At 42.5% G+C, this 16,216-nt stretch overlaps 1 protein-coding gene across 3 annotated transcripts in view; it reads left to right on the top strand.

Annotated features, from left to right (window-relative positions):
• The window catches only part of NT5DC3 (5'-nucleotidase domain containing 3), a 49,011-nt gene that overhangs the window by 11,948 nt on the left and 20,847 nt on the right, over nucleotides 1-16,216 (top strand). For all 3 annotated transcript variants that reach the window (XM_081878929.1, XM_081878928.1, XM_081878927.1), the window contains exon 2: nucleotides 13,113-13,297. In XM_081878929.1, the coding sequence (XP_081735055.1) occupies nucleotides 13,130-13,297 (168 nt within the window). In that variant the 5' untranslated portion in view covers nucleotides 13,113-13,129. The remainder of the gene's footprint in view (nucleotides 1-13,112; nucleotides 13,298-16,216) is intronic.

Raw genomic sequence — 16,216 nt, 5'->3', positions numbered from 1 at the left:
AGTGTTTGCAGGTGCTGCTGGATAGAATAATACATCTCCCACATGCAAAAGTGCTTGTATGGGCCTTTGAGGGGAAGCTCAATTTAAGAAACTAACAGGCTTTGAAAAACTTGGTTACAAGAGGTGTAAATAAGTCTAAATTGTATTGGGAAATGACAAGTTTCCATCTCTTTAATAATTTGCATCTGTGCTTATTCCCTTCCTATTGAGTAACCGACAAATGTTTACTGTAGGTATAGTATCCCATTGGCCATTTCACACATCAGTGTACAACACTTGAGAATGCTTGACACTGGATTTTTCTTCTGAATGTGTGAACTGATTCCTTTTTGAGAAGCACTGTAGTGAGTAAGGGAGACATGACAGAGGCTTATAAAATTCATGGTGTGGAGAAAGTGGCACAAGACTGTCTGCCTCTACCCCACCTTATAATGCGAGAACCTGGGATCATCCAGTGAAACTGAATGAGGGGAGAGACAGGGCAGGCAAAAGGAACAACACATAGTTAAAGCTTGGAATTTGCTGCAAATAGTTGGTTGCACCGACCAACTTAAAAGGTCACTAGCCAAATTCATGGAAAATACGCTTGTCAGTTGCTACTGGTCATGATGACGATACGCTGTCTCCAGGATCAGAGGCACTGTACTTCTTTATATTGGTCCCTGTGGACAGAGTGCTGCTATGCTCATGTGCTGCTTCTGGGCTTTTCATGTGCAACTGTTTGGCCACAGTGCAAAACAAAACAGGGCACTGGGCTATATATCCCCTAGGTCTGATCCAGCAGGGCTCTTCTTATGATTATGTACAAATTATATAAAAATCTAAGTGATGCAGCAGTCACATGATTCTCATGCATGGATTTCCAGGGGCGGAACATGGCAGATTGAACGTTTTTTGTTTTTCCAGAAACAGGTGCCGGAACTCACCATGCATGCTTGTTATCTTATAAATGCTTGTTATCTTATAAATTTGGCAATGGCACCCACCTCAGAGGTGCTGGAACTGAGTTCCAGTGAGTTCTGGCTGGAAAAAACTCTGGTTATTTTTCAGTCTTGCGGGTTCATATATAAAAATCCTAATCCAATAAACCATGGGCAATGGTTTATTGGGCTGATATGTCATGTGCATACACACTGTCTCCTCCCCCTTCCCTTTGGGACTTAATGCAATACTTTGTTTGTAGTTGGCAAGTCAGGATTATAGTCACAGCTTAAATCACAGTTTCCTGGGTGTAATGGAAAACTGAAGTTTAATTGCATTAAAGTGCATAAGAGAAGGGAGGAAGAATGTACACACAGTGCTTATTCTCAGACTGGTAAACTGAGATTGTTTATGTCTGAACCAAACCTCTGTCTCCATTCTTGCTGTTTCCCCTCCCCAGGCATCCTTGATTTTCCTAAACTGCTTTTAGGCTTCTTTTCAAACACCCATTTTATACCCCTAAAAAGGTTAACGTATAGTTTAGTAGCTATTCGAAAAGATACAGTACTTAATTTTGTGCTTTCATGGAATCAGAATTTGGAGGCACCTGAAAAGTCCTCTGTTGTAGTTGCCTGCTGGTACAGGAAATCTGTTTCTACAGCATCCTTGATAAGTGGTTATCCAGCTTCTGCTTAAAAGCCTCTGGGGAGAATTCACCACCTTCCAAGATACTGTTTCACTGTTGGAACAGCTCCTACCATCAGAGAGTTCTTCCTAATTTTGACTAAACATTTATTTTTATGTAATCAGAACTGGTTGGTGGTTTGAAGGTGTAAAATAGAAGAGTTGGTTGCAGCTTATTTTGTGCCAGTCATTAAAACTAATGAAATGGAAAGGATAGTCCTGCAGTTGAATCGGTTTTCCTCCATGCTTCAAATTGTTCAGTGGTACACTGAGTACTTCCCAACAGATCTGTAATGAATCTATTTGAAAAACGTTATGCGTGAATTTATCTAGTGACAAATATACAAGGTGAAAAGTGAAAGCATCACTTCAGTGGGTCACCATGGCCAGAGTAATACGAAATTGAAATGTGTCAAGCACATTGCTTCTGAACTCAAAACCAAGGCTAGCTCTTGAGGCGACTTACAACAATTTCTAGGAGGAGCAGTGGTTTCTCAGTTTGGATCAAGCTGGCTTTCAGATATATGAAGTGTGGGTTGCTTTAAACATGCCAGCAAGACAGATCAACCCTTATTATAGAAAGTAACATACAGTAAGCTGATACTGCATGTAGCCGTGCACATAGTGGTGGCAGTGAACTTCTGTGAATTACTTGTTGCAATTTTACCTAGTTAACAAAGCAGTGGGTACTTGGCTTCCATGGGATAACTTTCAAATGGAGAACTTCTACAGTGAGTTATTAGTGGTTGTTGAAATGAAATTTGCCAGGTGACATTGGACTGCTCTGCTTAATTTTAATTTTAGTTGGGGAACCAGTCATAGGGTTGCTGCCATGCTGTTTTGACTAGGGAAAAGGAAGCTAATTTAAGATGTTGTTTCTAGCAATCTTGGCTGTTTCAGGGTTTACTATTTACTAGGAAATAGAAACCAATAAGCATGTGCCTTGTTCTTGTTTGTTCTTCTTGGTTGCTCTTAAGCAGCTAGTCTGCTATCTGCTCTAGAAAGGGCAGTAGCTCTGTGGTGAAACAGCTGCTTGGCATGCGCAAGGTCCTACTGGCACCTCCAGGTAGGGCTGCGAATGTTCCTAGTCAGAAACCCTGAAGAATTGCTGCTAGTCAGTGTAGACAGTACTGATGGACCCTGCATAAAAGGGGATGGACTAGATGCCCCTTGTGGTCCCAACTCTACAATTCTATGATTCCATCATCCCCTCTGTTCGGCTGTGAACATAAGATCCTCAGTGATAAATGGATGTTTAATTCTTAGAAATTCTTGTGTAAATTAACTGAAGTGTTATTGATTCTTTCCCTGCTTTAGGTCACACAATTCCTTCTGGTGTTCTAGAATGCAGTATCAGGGCTATGATACCAGATTCTTAGTTTTCTTTTCTAGAGATGAAGGTGGGAGCTTCTTTTGATCTATAAAGCATGGCATTCTTCAGGAAGGTTAGCAATGAGTATCTTCAGAGTGGACAGTTTTGGGTGGTCTTAGAGAGATAACAAAGTCAAGCCTGAGTGCAAGGGTGCCTTCACACAAATGCCTCTCTCTGATATACAGCACAAGGGGTTGCTTCCTAATGGTGCAGCCATAAAATTGCTAGCACTTTTGCAAAGCTAAGCAGTGTCCACTGTGGTTTCAAATTGGATGGGGGACCACGTGTGGAGATTGCTGCATTGCAGGAGGTTGGACTAAATGACCCTCAGGGTCCATTCTAATTTCCAACTCTACAATTCTCTGATTCTGTGGCTCCAAAAATTGCAGGCAATCACACTTCTTTACATGATGCTCTCAAAAGCCGGTCATAGCCAAGCTGCATTTTTGTCCCCTTTGTCAAACTCAACTAAGTTCTCCTGTAAATTTCTTGACATTTCCTTATGTGAAGCATGGAAGTGAGGCTGGCAAGGCTGTTGGTTGGATTTTCAGTTTGTGGGATGTGTACTTTATGGTACTTTTTTTTATAACGTACGTACAACCAAAATAAAAAGAAGACCTAGCAAGGGCCCTGCTAAGGGGGTAAGAGATTTGTTGGTGTGTTGACATATGAGAGTGCTGCAAGAGAGAACCCAGGCTCCAAAGATTTGTGTAAATCATAACAAAACACTTTCCCCAGTGGGTTCCTGCTACATGCGGTCTCATCTTATAATGTAATTATAAACTAAATGGCTTTGCAGGCTGCTGGGGAGAAGTTTGGGGAAGCCAAATATTACGGCTTAATACTGGGAAAGCTCATCTTGCAGCAGTAGACCAGCTAGGAGGGAAATGATCCAAGCATCTATAGCAGCGAGTTCATTGAAGGCATTGGGGAGGCACAAAGTGAAGGAATGAGTACAGTGATACCTCAGGTTACGAACAGTCCTGCTTATGAATGCTTTGGGTTACAAACTCCACAAACCCGGAAGTAGGTGTCCCAGGTTACAATCAATGCAATCGCTTCCAGGGCTATGGGAGGCCTATGTAGGGAATGTGTGCCTCGGGTTAAGAACGTTTTGGATTAAGAACAGACTTCCGGAACGAATTAAGTTCATAACCCGAGGTACCACTGTACTTTGATGCTGTGGGGGGAAAAACTGTGGCATTCACTTTTACAAGATGCTGTGATAGCAAAATGTTTCAATTTCCCACTCCCAGTGAGTTCTAGCCAGAGTGCAACTTTCATTTTCTTATTTTGAAGATGTCTGCAATTTTTACTCCCCTCACAGAGCTATACTTTCCAGAGTACGCTGTGATGAATAATTCTTAAAGCGCCCTGGGTATTACAGTTCTGGGAGCAGAAAAGAGACCTCTCTAACAATTTTCAGCACCCTTAACCAACTGAAGTTCCCAGGATTCTTTGGGGGAAGCCATTAAAGTGGTCCAATACTGCTTAATTGTATAGTGCAGATGAGGCCAATAGCTTCAAACAGGCTTATCTCAAATAGTGGTTCTTAATTTGAATAACTTTTGATATGGTTTATTTCATCTTCAGGCAAACATCAACATTCTGCTTTTATTATCATTTCCTTTGATGCTGTTATCCATTTACATGTAAAAAACCCTAATAGACTCCTAAAATAGAGCAGGGCTACTGGAAACCAATTTTCTAGGCATCAGCCCTTTAATTTGCATTCAGGTAATTTAATCACTGTAATGAATGCCTTTGGTTTAAGCAGAACACAGTTTTAATTAAAACAGCATTTGAAGGATATTATCTTAAAGCAGTCCTGTTCACTCAGGAAATAAAATGTTCTTGTTTTGGTGTGTCACCTTCACAGAAAATTTAAACAGTTGCTTTCTCCTGTTGCATCCTCCCCCCCCCATGCTTTGTAGGTGTGCTGTAGCTATAAATGCATCTTTAAGAGTTTGACAAATTTCTACTCTGTAACCTTGAGACTATGTCACTGGAGTTTCTTTCCTTCTTCCGAGTAAAATAGCCTTGGGGTACTTGAGTAAGAGAACTAAAGGTGCATTCAGTAACTTTATTATTGCATAACAACTGAAACATTAAAGCAATTGAGAGTCTGAAGGTTATTCTACTGCAATTGATTTTATAGCATAGCTTGTGACTTGAAACTACTGTTTTATCTTTTCAGTGACATGATTTGTGGAAAATTATTCTGCTGTCACCAAGGCATTTCATGTAACACTGCAGATGCCTGGCCCGAAAGGACAGTTGTGCATTAGCCCCCTTATGTCTCTTTGCCTATTTTTGTTATGCAGATGACAAAGGGAGAGAGATCCCCCTCCCACAAGTTAGATCATTCATCAGCACAGAGTTGTGCTAAGACGAATACAGCTGCTCTTTCAATTTAATGCAAGGAACAACATCATGCTCTGTGATTTTTATTTTAAGAAAACTTCCTGCAACTTGGGACCAGCCTCTCAATTACAATGGGGAGCAAAATCTTCCCTCTCCCGTATAGCTTAATCTGTTGTTGTTTTTTAAAGGTGCCCACAAATCACTGTTCCAATTTGGCCCATTTTGTTTGAAGTTGGCCCAGATTCAGTTAGCTTCACACATCCTTCTACATTTCTCCTTGTTTTGTTCACCACTGCTAACTTTATCTTGTACTACTTCCGGGTTAGCGCCATTGGCAATGGCAGAGCTCCTCTGACAGAGAGGAACCCGCTCCGCGAAAATCGGGTCTTGCCGCCGTGGCGAAGGCGGAGACCCTTTAAAAATCCCAGGCGGAGGAAGCCTGGGAACGTGGGATTCGGCTGACACCAGGAGCGCCTCCCCTACTCGCAGGGAAACCCTTTTTCAGGGATCCGAAGCGACGTGGGGTGAGCGGCGTGGTGTTTTGAATCGACCGCTATTTTTACGGAGTGAAGCCGCACAGCCGTTGCCGGAGAGCGCTGACTTTTTTCTGTGGACAATTGGACTCTAAACAAGTACCCGTGAGTAGAACGGAAAATTGGATTAAGAAACATTTTAATTTGGTACCGAAGCGGGAAGGCTCTAAACAGGAAGTCCGCCTTCCGCTTTTGTAGACAGATTGAAGCAAAAATTGTGCAAGCTAAAGTCTGGAAAGTCATATATAAAGGTCTAAATTTCCTTAAGTTTTAACCACCAAAACCCCTCTTGGAAGCAGGAGAAAAGAGGGGGGAATTTTGATTGTTCAAGCCTGCAGGAGAGAGAGTAAAGAAAGATAAATTTCCACCGTCTCAAACCTGGGAACAGGGTGTCAGAGACAGAAATTTCTGGGGAAGTTCATTGACTGTGAATGGAACGTCTTTTGACAGATAAAACAAAATAAAAAAATTCCTTCCAGTAGCACCTTAAAGACCAACTAAGTTAGTTCTAGGTATGAGCTTTCGTGTGCATGCACACTTCATGCATGCACACGAAAGCTCATACCTAGAACTAACTTAGTTGGTCTTTAAGGTGCTACTGGAAGGAATTTTTTTATTTTGTTTTGACTATGGCAGACCAACACGGCTACCTATCTGTAACTTTTGACAGATAGTTAAAGAAGAGAAACAAATTGATTCCAATGTTGCCTTTTGCATTTAAAAGAAACAAAAAATTTGAAAAATGAAAGTAATTTTTCTTTTGTTGGACTTGCTTTCAAAAGATGGATACAAATAGAAATTGTCTCCTCTAGAGCAGTGTTTCCCAACCGGTGTTCCGCGGCACACTAGTGTGCCGCGACACGTTGCCTCGTGTGCCGCTTGGGAAACACTGCTCTAAGCGAGAGGGGACTCTGCTCAGGCTGCATCCGCCGTGCGCGAGGGAGGCGCTTCCTCTCGTGAGGGAGGCGAGAAGAAGGGAGGCGGGGCCGAGCAGGCGGATTGGCCCGGCGGCGGCCGTGACGTCACCCTGCGCGCGGCGGCAGATTCGAAACTCCTCAGGCGCAGGCGCGGCTGGAGCAGGAAGGCGGCTCTGCTTGAGAGGAAAGAGAGGGAGCCGCTGCCGCCGGGATGAAGAACACCGTTCCGCGGAGCACCGTGAAGAAGCACAAGTGAGCACCGTGAAGAAGCACTGCTGAGCAAGCACAAGCCGCACTTGCCTCAGGGTCTTACTGCCCACCCGCCTCTGTTTCCTTGCTGTGCTTGCTCAAACGGAACAAAGAGCAGGGAAAGCCCCTCCCCTCCAGGCAAGCAGGCAGGAGGGAGAGAGAGAGAGAGAGAGAGAGAGAGAGAGAGAGCGCGTGCGAGCTGGCTGGCTTGGGTGAGTAGGTGAGGGAAAACTTTTGCCTTCCTTTCCTCCCTCCCCGTTATACCCCTCTCCTGCATTCTTAGCCAGCTGCTTCTCTGCACACCCCTCTCGTGCTCCTTGTCCGTTCTGTGTTTTTCCTTCCCTCCCCACTTAAAATGTGGTTTAAAAGCATGGATCCACATGGATCCTCAGGATCTTTGCATTGGGTCACCCCAAATTCACCAACAGATCACATAGCATGTCCATGGCTACAGCCTGCCCCCCCAAAATCACACACCCACTGTTGCCTGGGGCTGCAATGGTGCAAAAACGTGGTTACAAAACATGGATCCACAGGGATTCTCAGGATTTTTGCATTGGGTCACCCCAAATTCACCATCGGATCACATGTCTGTGGCCACAGCATGAAGCACAAAAATGATACATCATTAATATTCACTGCCCACGGCGGCAGCCAATCGGCTGCCGCAAAGGGCGGGCCCTCACAGGTTCACTGAATAAAGTATTTTATAATTTTTCATATTTCTGTTTACTTACTATTTCATAATAAAGTAATTATAAAATACTTTATTTGTGTTTATTTGATTCCTATTAAAGAGAGTTACTTTATATATAGTCAATATAGGCACAGAGTTAATTTTTTAAACATTTTCTAATGGTGGTGTGCCTCGAGATTTTTTTCATGAAACAAGTGTGCCTTTGCCCAAAAAAGGTTGGGAAACACTGCTCTAGAGGGAGCCTGTTAAATTGTTGCTGGAGTTGATCTGGGGATTTCACAGCTGTGGAGATTAGGATCGTGGGACCAGACTCTGACCTTGAATAAAAATGTGTTTAGAAGAAGTTTTGGTGCTTGCTCTTTGCAAGACAAGCGCTTTGCTGGAGCAGCTGCATGAGAAGATAGACTTGGTGACTGTTGCAGTAAAAAACCTTGGACAAGCAGCGAATACTCTTATGGAAACCATTCAGGAACCAACCCAGGAACCTGTTTTGACAGGGCAAGTGCAAATGCAGAAGACAATGGAGGAGGTTGCCGCTGAACCTCAAGTAACACAAATGGAGAGACCCGAGGTCCTGCAGGAGCATAAGCCGCTGTTCTTGAAGACTGAATTTGGAGCGGGCCGGGGGGGGGGTCTGGAATTGTGGGGGCTCTTAATTTTGGAGGGACTTTGAAACATGCTTTTAAATACTTTCTGGACTACACTGCTGAATGTGGGGAATGGGACTGTGGGAAATGGGCTGATCTGATGAGGGGAGATGGAGATATTTTTGGGTTGGAGTTTCCCCGAGACCTACTCCTCAATGAGAAAGGAAAGAAATTAAGAAAGAGATCAACAAAAGACAAGGTAAAGTGCAGGTATAAACAAGAAGAAGATCTGCAGAAGGGACATGGAAAAGATTTAAGAGCCTCGGACACAAGATTATCAGGTTGATGGACTAGATGGAATGGACAGTAAGGACTGACATAACCCGAGACCAGGAAGAAGAGACGTTCGATGAAGATTGGAAGAAAGTTTTTAAAAATTTATTTTGGGAATTAGTGTAAAATTAACGAGTATTAGGAAAATTGTTGGAATGAAACTATTTGGCTTTAGTAGAAATGATATAAGGAGTTATGTATAGATAAGTATTAAGTTTTAAGCTTTAAGGTATTTTATGGTAAGATAAGGTTAAAATAAATTAAGGTAAACTGAACAACAGAATATAGTGAAAGATGGAAAGGATTTGTTGAGTTAATTAATACGTTAGACTGTTAAGATAAATTACCCAATAAAAATTGAGAAAGATGGAAAGAATTTGCTGAAACAAATAACTAAACTAGAATACAAAAAGGGAGGTGTGAGGAGGTCGATGAAACAAGTAAATGGAAGATAAAGATATGGAATATTGGATGTGTGGTTTTTTTTATTGTTATTGTTCTGGTTTTTATGTTTTTTTTCTCTTTTTTATGTATTGTAATATATGTTTTGTTAATTTTTTTGTTGTTTTCTTTTCTTCTTTTCTCTGTAATTTTTAAACTTCTAATAAATATCATTTTAAAAAAACAACAACTTTATCTTGTACTTGAGTTGAGTCAGGGCTCTGGGGAACGCACAGCCTTATGTTGTCATTCCAAGCCTCTATCCAATAAATCCACATAAAGCGCAAGGTTAAAAGGACCTGAAAGGGCTTCCCTTGCTCCTCAGTTCCCTCTTCTGCAGGCTTGAAAAAGGCAAGTCCAATGGACTTGTCCCAGAGAATAGCCTCCTGAACCACATCTTTCTTGGCTCTCTTTTTTTCTAAAGAAGAAACCATTTTTCCTTCCTGCATTGGGTAGATAACGTTCTGCATTTGGGGTTCTCTTCTTTTTCTTCCTGTTTAGGGAAGCTTTTAATGTTTTATGTATTACTTTATTTTAATCTTTGGTTGGAAGCCGCCCAGAGTGGCTGGGGAAGCCCAGCCAGATGGGCGGGGTATAAATAATAAATTATTATTATTATTATTATTAATTTCTAATTCTTTTTTTTTAAAAAATGTTTTCATTAAAGATTCTCTAATTCAGAACCCTTTCTCTCTCTCTCTCTCTCTCTCTCTCTCTCTCTCTCTCTCTCTCAACTTTCAAGCAAGTTACCCATGCTGTCCCCCTAGCAAAGTGTTGTTTACCACCAAGAATATCCTCCTAATCCAACTGAGCTTCTCACATGCCTGTCTTTTGGAAATACATTCATTTACTTTATAACTAATCTTCCATACATTTAACCAAATAGTTGCTGGACTGGTCTGAATGCTGCCTTGTTGTGTCACCTATTTTTTTGGTCTCTGTAATAAAACATCTGATTATTCCAGTATTGGCTCCCCATCTGCTCGGTAACTCCCCATACTAGAAAGGTCCAGAAGTTCTTGTGCCATGAGTCTTAGTGCACCACAAGACCCAAAAACGTGACCTTCCTGAACGTGTGTAATCACTGTGAATACTTTCAGTAAGGTGTCTGTTCAAGATACAGTCCCATATGAATTAGATGGGTGGAAACTTTTTCACGCAGATTGTCTAAGCAGGATTTTCAGGCTGGCTGCAGTTTGCTTACAGCTTTTAAGATTAGTGAAACCTGTTGTGGCTCTGTGCTTTATTTGCAGCCAGAAATACACAAATTGTTCTTGCTTTGTCTAAGTGAGGTGGATGCATAATGTTCCTGGGCGAAGTTATGGTTGTTTCAAAATGCTGCGTTTCTGGTATGCATTTTTTTTTTTTAAAAAATGCTGATTGTGTCATGCAGTTCCAGGTTCTGGGTACTACTTTAAATATATTCTCCCATCTGCCTAATTAGGTAAGGATTTCCAAGCAATTATTTTGTTTGACCTAGATCGTTGCTAGTCTCTCTCAAACAGTTTGAAGAAAAGGATCTGAGGGCTGACATAACGGTTAAGACTGAGCTATAAACCAGAAAGCATCCTATTAAAACTCAACATTTTCCATGGACATGCAAGGTTGTCTTAGGGCAAGCCTTTCTTTCTCAACCTCATCCCCCCTCCCCCTTTTTTTTGCAGTGTGGGAGATAACAATTCCAATTTTGCTTTGTTGTAAGGATTGCATGCCAAAGCAATTCCGCAAATATTAACTACCCTATGCACAAATAGCAAATTCTGCCTCTTGAGTGAGGATCTAAGGCACCATCAGCACACTAGTGGGAGATGTTCAGCAGGTTTGGATGAACCAAAACGTTTGCAGAAGTACAAAATATGGTTGGGGGGGGACAACTCAGGGAGGCGGGCACCCCAAAAACAGATCAGGGAGGACTTGGTGGACACAGAAGCCACAGAATGCTGAGTGTCTGGAGGGAGAATGGAAGAAAACCTGGCAGGGCAGAGGGGAATACAATGGAAGAGAGCAACCCCCCAGATTTATTTTTTTAAAATAAAAAATGTATCAACTCCCATCATGTCAGTCCATCAGCGATGGCTGATGTGAGTTTTATTCCAACAACATCTTAAGGGTCACAGTGTTTCCTATCCCAGTTCTAGGTGACAATAGAAGGTTCCTTTTAACTGAAATTCAGTTTCATTGAACCTCTCTGGCTTGTGTCTGAGATTGGATCAGAATATTTTCTGTTGTGTTAATTGTTTCAAAGCCACTGTAAATGCTTTTCTAAACAATTTTTGGTGTTTATATAACAAGCAAGTGTGTGTGTATACACACATACACACACATACACGTTATGTCTTACTAATAAACAGTTTAAATTATTCTGAAAGTAGAATGGAGTGCAAGCCTAAATTCATTAACTGCTGCTCTGTTCACTATCTGTATTGTATTTACAGCTTTATTGTGATGTAAACCTGCCCTGGGATTTTTTTGTGAAGGGCAGAGGGCTAAGAAATAGATATAGATGAGTTCGATGGGATTTACTCTTAGGTAAATGTGTGATGAAGTGCTGCCTTTGTTATCCTCAAAGTTAGTGCCAGGGGATTTTTCTTTTTAAAAAGCTGTTGAACAAAAATGAGGATGAGAGGTGGGAACGGAAACAGGCCAAATTCTTACATACAGGTAAGTGAAAATAACCAATGGGTTAGCATAAAGGGAATACTTTGTGAAGTTCATCTAAGGCAGCTATGATTCTTACCTGTAAGAACTGCCACCTTACTGCATTGTTTTCAGGTCTGCGTGTGCCCTGATCCGTGGCTGTGTGGGCGTAGTGTGCCTCTTAATTCACACACGACTCGTTCTGTAGCAGTCCCTGAGTGATGCAGTCCCTTTTGAAATACATGGTTTATGAACTGCAAGTCCATTGCATTATCCTTTTGGGCTGGACGTTCATCAATATGCAAATGATACCCAGCTCTACCTCTCTTTTAAATTAGAACTAGTGAGAGCAGTGAAGGTCCTATGTGAGCAGTGAAGGTCCTATGGAGGTGGTTGGAGCATGGATGGCAGCTAACAGATTGAGGTTGAATCCTGACAAGACAGAAGTACTGTTCTTGCGGGACATGGAGTGGGCTGGTGTGGAGGACTCCCTGGTCCTGAATGGGGTAATTGCCCCTGAAGAACCAGGTGCGCAGTCTGGGAGTCATTTTGGACTCACAGCTGTCCATGGAGGCGCAGGTCAACTCTGTGTCCAGGGCAGCTGTCTACCCGCTCCATCTGGTACACAGGCTGAGACCCTACCTGCTCGCAGTCTGTCCCACCAGAGTGGTGCATGCTCTAGTTATCTCCCGCTTGGACTACTGCAATGCGCTCTACATGGGACTACCTTTGAAGGTGACTCGGAAACTGCAACTAACCCAGAATATGGCAGCTAGACTGGTGACTGGGAGTGGCTGGTGAGACCATATAACACTGGTCCTGAAAGACCTGCATTGGCTCCCAGTACGTTTCCAAGCACAAATCAAAGTGTTGGTGTTAACCTTTAAAGCCCTATACTTGGCCCTGTATACCTGAAAGAGTGTCTCCACCCCCCATTGTTCAGCCCGGACACTGAGGTCCAGTGCCAAGGGCCTTCTGGCGGTTCCCTCACTGCAAGTAGGCCCCAGGCAGAGGGCCTTCTCGGTAGTGGCGCCTTCCTGTCAGATGTCAAGGAAATAAACAACTATCTTACTTTTAGAAGACATCTGAAGGCAGCCCTGCTTAGGGAAGTTTTTAATGTTTAATGCTGTATCATGTTTTTAGTATTTGGCTGGGAGCTGCCCAGAGTTGCTGGGGAAACCCAGCCAGATGGGCGGGGTATAAATAATTATTTTATTTTATTTTAAGTGCATTGTTAATGAATACTATTGTAGTAATGTGTGTATCTTGCAAGATCCATCCCTTTTTGGAATACATTTTTGTTGTCATTTTGCTGGCATGTCTTAATTCTGAAAAATCTAGAAAATCTCTCTGTATGTTTATGTCTCTTTCCCACAGACCTGGTTCCTTCCATTATGAGTAACTTGCTGAATCCAGATGCTATCTTTTCAAACAATGAAATGAGTCTCTCGGACATAGAAATCTATGGCTTTGATTATGACTACACACTTGTCTTCTATTCCAAGCATTTGCACACATTGATCTTCAATGCCGCTCGGGATCTTTTGATAAATGAACACCGGGTAAGATATTTGGGGGTGTGGAAGTACATGTTTTAAATGTATGCAGTATGAATACCTGTAAAAGTAGTATGCAGTAATGTTACCCCAGGGGCTTGATCTTCTGCTGTCTTCCTTTTCTAGTGCTTATTTGTCAGTGCGGATTGACTTAAAATCATAGAATTGTAGAGTTGGAAGGGACCACGAGGGTCATCTAGTCCAACCCCCTGCAGTACAAGAATCTTTTTGCCCAATGTGGGACTCAAACACACCACCCTGAGGTTAAGGGTCTCATGCTCTACCAACTGAGCTATCCCTCACCCAGGTGTGGGCCAGGGAAGAATGTAACTACAAAGGAAGAGCACCAGTAGTTTAAAGTGAACTCTTGGTTGTAATTGCCTCTTTGCAAGCAGGGCTTGCTGAGAGTGAACCCTGCTGGGATTGGCTACAAGGTGGCGCTCCCCATCAGGAACCCCCGAGTGCAGGCAAGGGGGCTTGTTGTCGAAGCTGATTGGTGCTGTTGGCAACCCCCTCTTTGTGAGTTACATGTGTGGTTTGCTTCCAAACCTCGTCTGCTAATGGGGCTTCCCACATGCCCAAAGTTTGCTCGTGGGCACGAGGTTCAGTTGTAAATCAGGTTGCCCATTTCTGAAATGCATATCTTTCATGAACAAGCTTGCATACCAGTTGGTTGCTATAGCAATTAAAACGATATCCATTTACAGCTAAAATAGAGTCTTCATGCAACCCTTGCAACTCAGTTCGAAATGTTTGGTAATACAACTCCCTTGTCTTTCAGCACTACTGAATTATGTATACATAGATAGGAGTAAGATCTCTGCTTAGCTTTCTCAGTATCAGTTCATGTGTGTAATCCTCTGCTTCAGGCATGGGGAACCTAAGTCTCCGGGGCCAAAAGACTCATTGTATCTGGCCCTCAGGACTCTTCCCAGTCCATACACCCTCTTGAACTGCACACCTCGCTGGTTCTGCCTCCTTGAGGGTTTTTGCCTGACTAGAAGGTATTATTGAATGTATTCTTTGTCTAGATGGAGGATAGAGAGGAGTGTATGTGTGTAGAAACTAGCCTATAGCACAAAGTCCAAATTTACATTTGCTCTGCCCACTTTTGCCCCCTGGACATTGCCCAGGAGGGAATGTGGCACGTTCCCCACCCTAATCTACTTGAATGCAAAAGCTGCAATCTCAGATGCACTAACTTGGAAGTAAATCTCATTGAGCCAAGTGGGGATTTGCTTTTGAGTAAACATGCGTAGGATTGGGCTGTCAGGATCCAGAACTTTCCACAAGCAAAAAAGCAAGTCGTTGCAGGGCAAAATATGTTTCTTCTTGAGAGGGAAAGTTTATGCTCTTGGTTACTAAAAAAATAATAAATAAATCATATTTCGGGAACTGAAGACATTACGTATAGAGTTCAGGTAGTTAGAAGGCATAAAACAGAAAGGCAAACAGCTGTCTGAAAGGTGGGGGTATGTCTTTGGCAATAAATAAGATCCTACATATGGTCTCTGTTGGTGATGCTGATGTGGTTTGCACACAGAAGCTCCCAGGTTCATGCTCCTGCATGTGCAGGGTTGGGAAAACACCTGCATAAAATCCTGGAGCACCACTGCCAGACAAGTGTGTCTGGCTGTTTTTGGACTACAACTCCCATCATCTCTAGCTAGCAGGACCAGTGGTAGGGGAGGATGGGAATTGTAGTCCAAACAGCTGGAGACTCAAGTTTGGGAAACCTTGGCGTAGACTAGTGTTTCCCCACCTTGGGTCTCCAGCTTCTTTTGGACTACAACTCCCATCATCCCTAGCTAGCAAGACCAGTGGTCAGGGATGGTGGGGAATGTAGTCCGAAAACAGCTAGAGACCAAAGGTTGGGAAACACTGGCGTAGACAATACTTAGTGATGGTTCAGTGGTCTGAGGCGATATAAGGCAGCTTTCTGGTATATAAGAGTAGCTCCTCTGGCACCTTTGGTGATTTGTCCTAGGTCTAGTAGGGAGCTCACAGAAATGAACACATTACAGTGGCATTTGGCTCAGAAGCTAAGTTTTTTCACATGCGGCTCACTTTTACAAACAAAAGCAGCTTCTTTCTTCAGTTGGTTTATGTATTAAGGTTTTTCATTGTAGCAATAATTAACTAAAGGAGGATTATGAGTAAAATTAAAATTTGCAGTTTCTTGAAAAGGTGCTTAGGCCTCTGTAGAATTATGAAAGTCCTGTCTTGTTCCTTATCTGATTGAAAGAAGATGAGACAGGGAAATTGGCTTTTAACACTATCTCAGTTAACATATTGCTTGCGGCAAAGAACAAAATTATATTTGAAGGTAGGATCGCTGCTGTTTATAATGTCCTCTGAGTCAAAGTTGCTTTACTGCACTGGTAGAAATGCCCGTGCTTAACCCTCTCTGTGCTGCTGCATCTGGATTATTCCTTTCCACTGTCTGAATTGAGCTCCTGAATGAATGCGTTAGACACTTCCAATTCTGCATTTCAGTCCAAAGGTCAGTGGCTAAATATATGCATCTATAAATATCCCTGCAGAAGTAAATAAGAAATTTGATCATATCTATATATCTATGGTATACAGTATTGCAATTCTACAAAATATTGGTGGCACTGTTTAGCTCAGGCGTAGAACAAAGCTAGTCCTATTCTCGAGCATGAAGGGTGGTATTCAGCTAAATTTTACGTGGAGTTGATCAATTGAAATGAATGAACATGACCAAGTTAGGCCCATTAATTTCAGTAGGTTGAGTAAAACCTAGTTGACTACCACCTGGAATGTCTGTGTGCACTCTGTTTTAGGACATAGAAATACCCCCAAGGGCCTATGCTTTCCCACCCCTGGAACAAAGAGTTTCCCCTACTTCATCAGGTGCAGGGCAGAGGGAGAGGAAAGAAGCTTGGACATTCCATTTGCTCT

The sequence above is a fragment of the Podarcis erhardii genome (genome assembly GCF_964252035.2).
Source record: "Podarcis erhardii genome assembly, chromosome: 10".
In the NCBI taxonomy this organism is placed as follows: Eukaryota; Metazoa; Chordata; class Lepidosauria; order Squamata; family Lacertidae; genus Podarcis; species Podarcis erhardii.
Note: the sequence above shows the minus strand (reverse complement) of the source record. Positions and strands in the feature narration are given on the sequence as shown.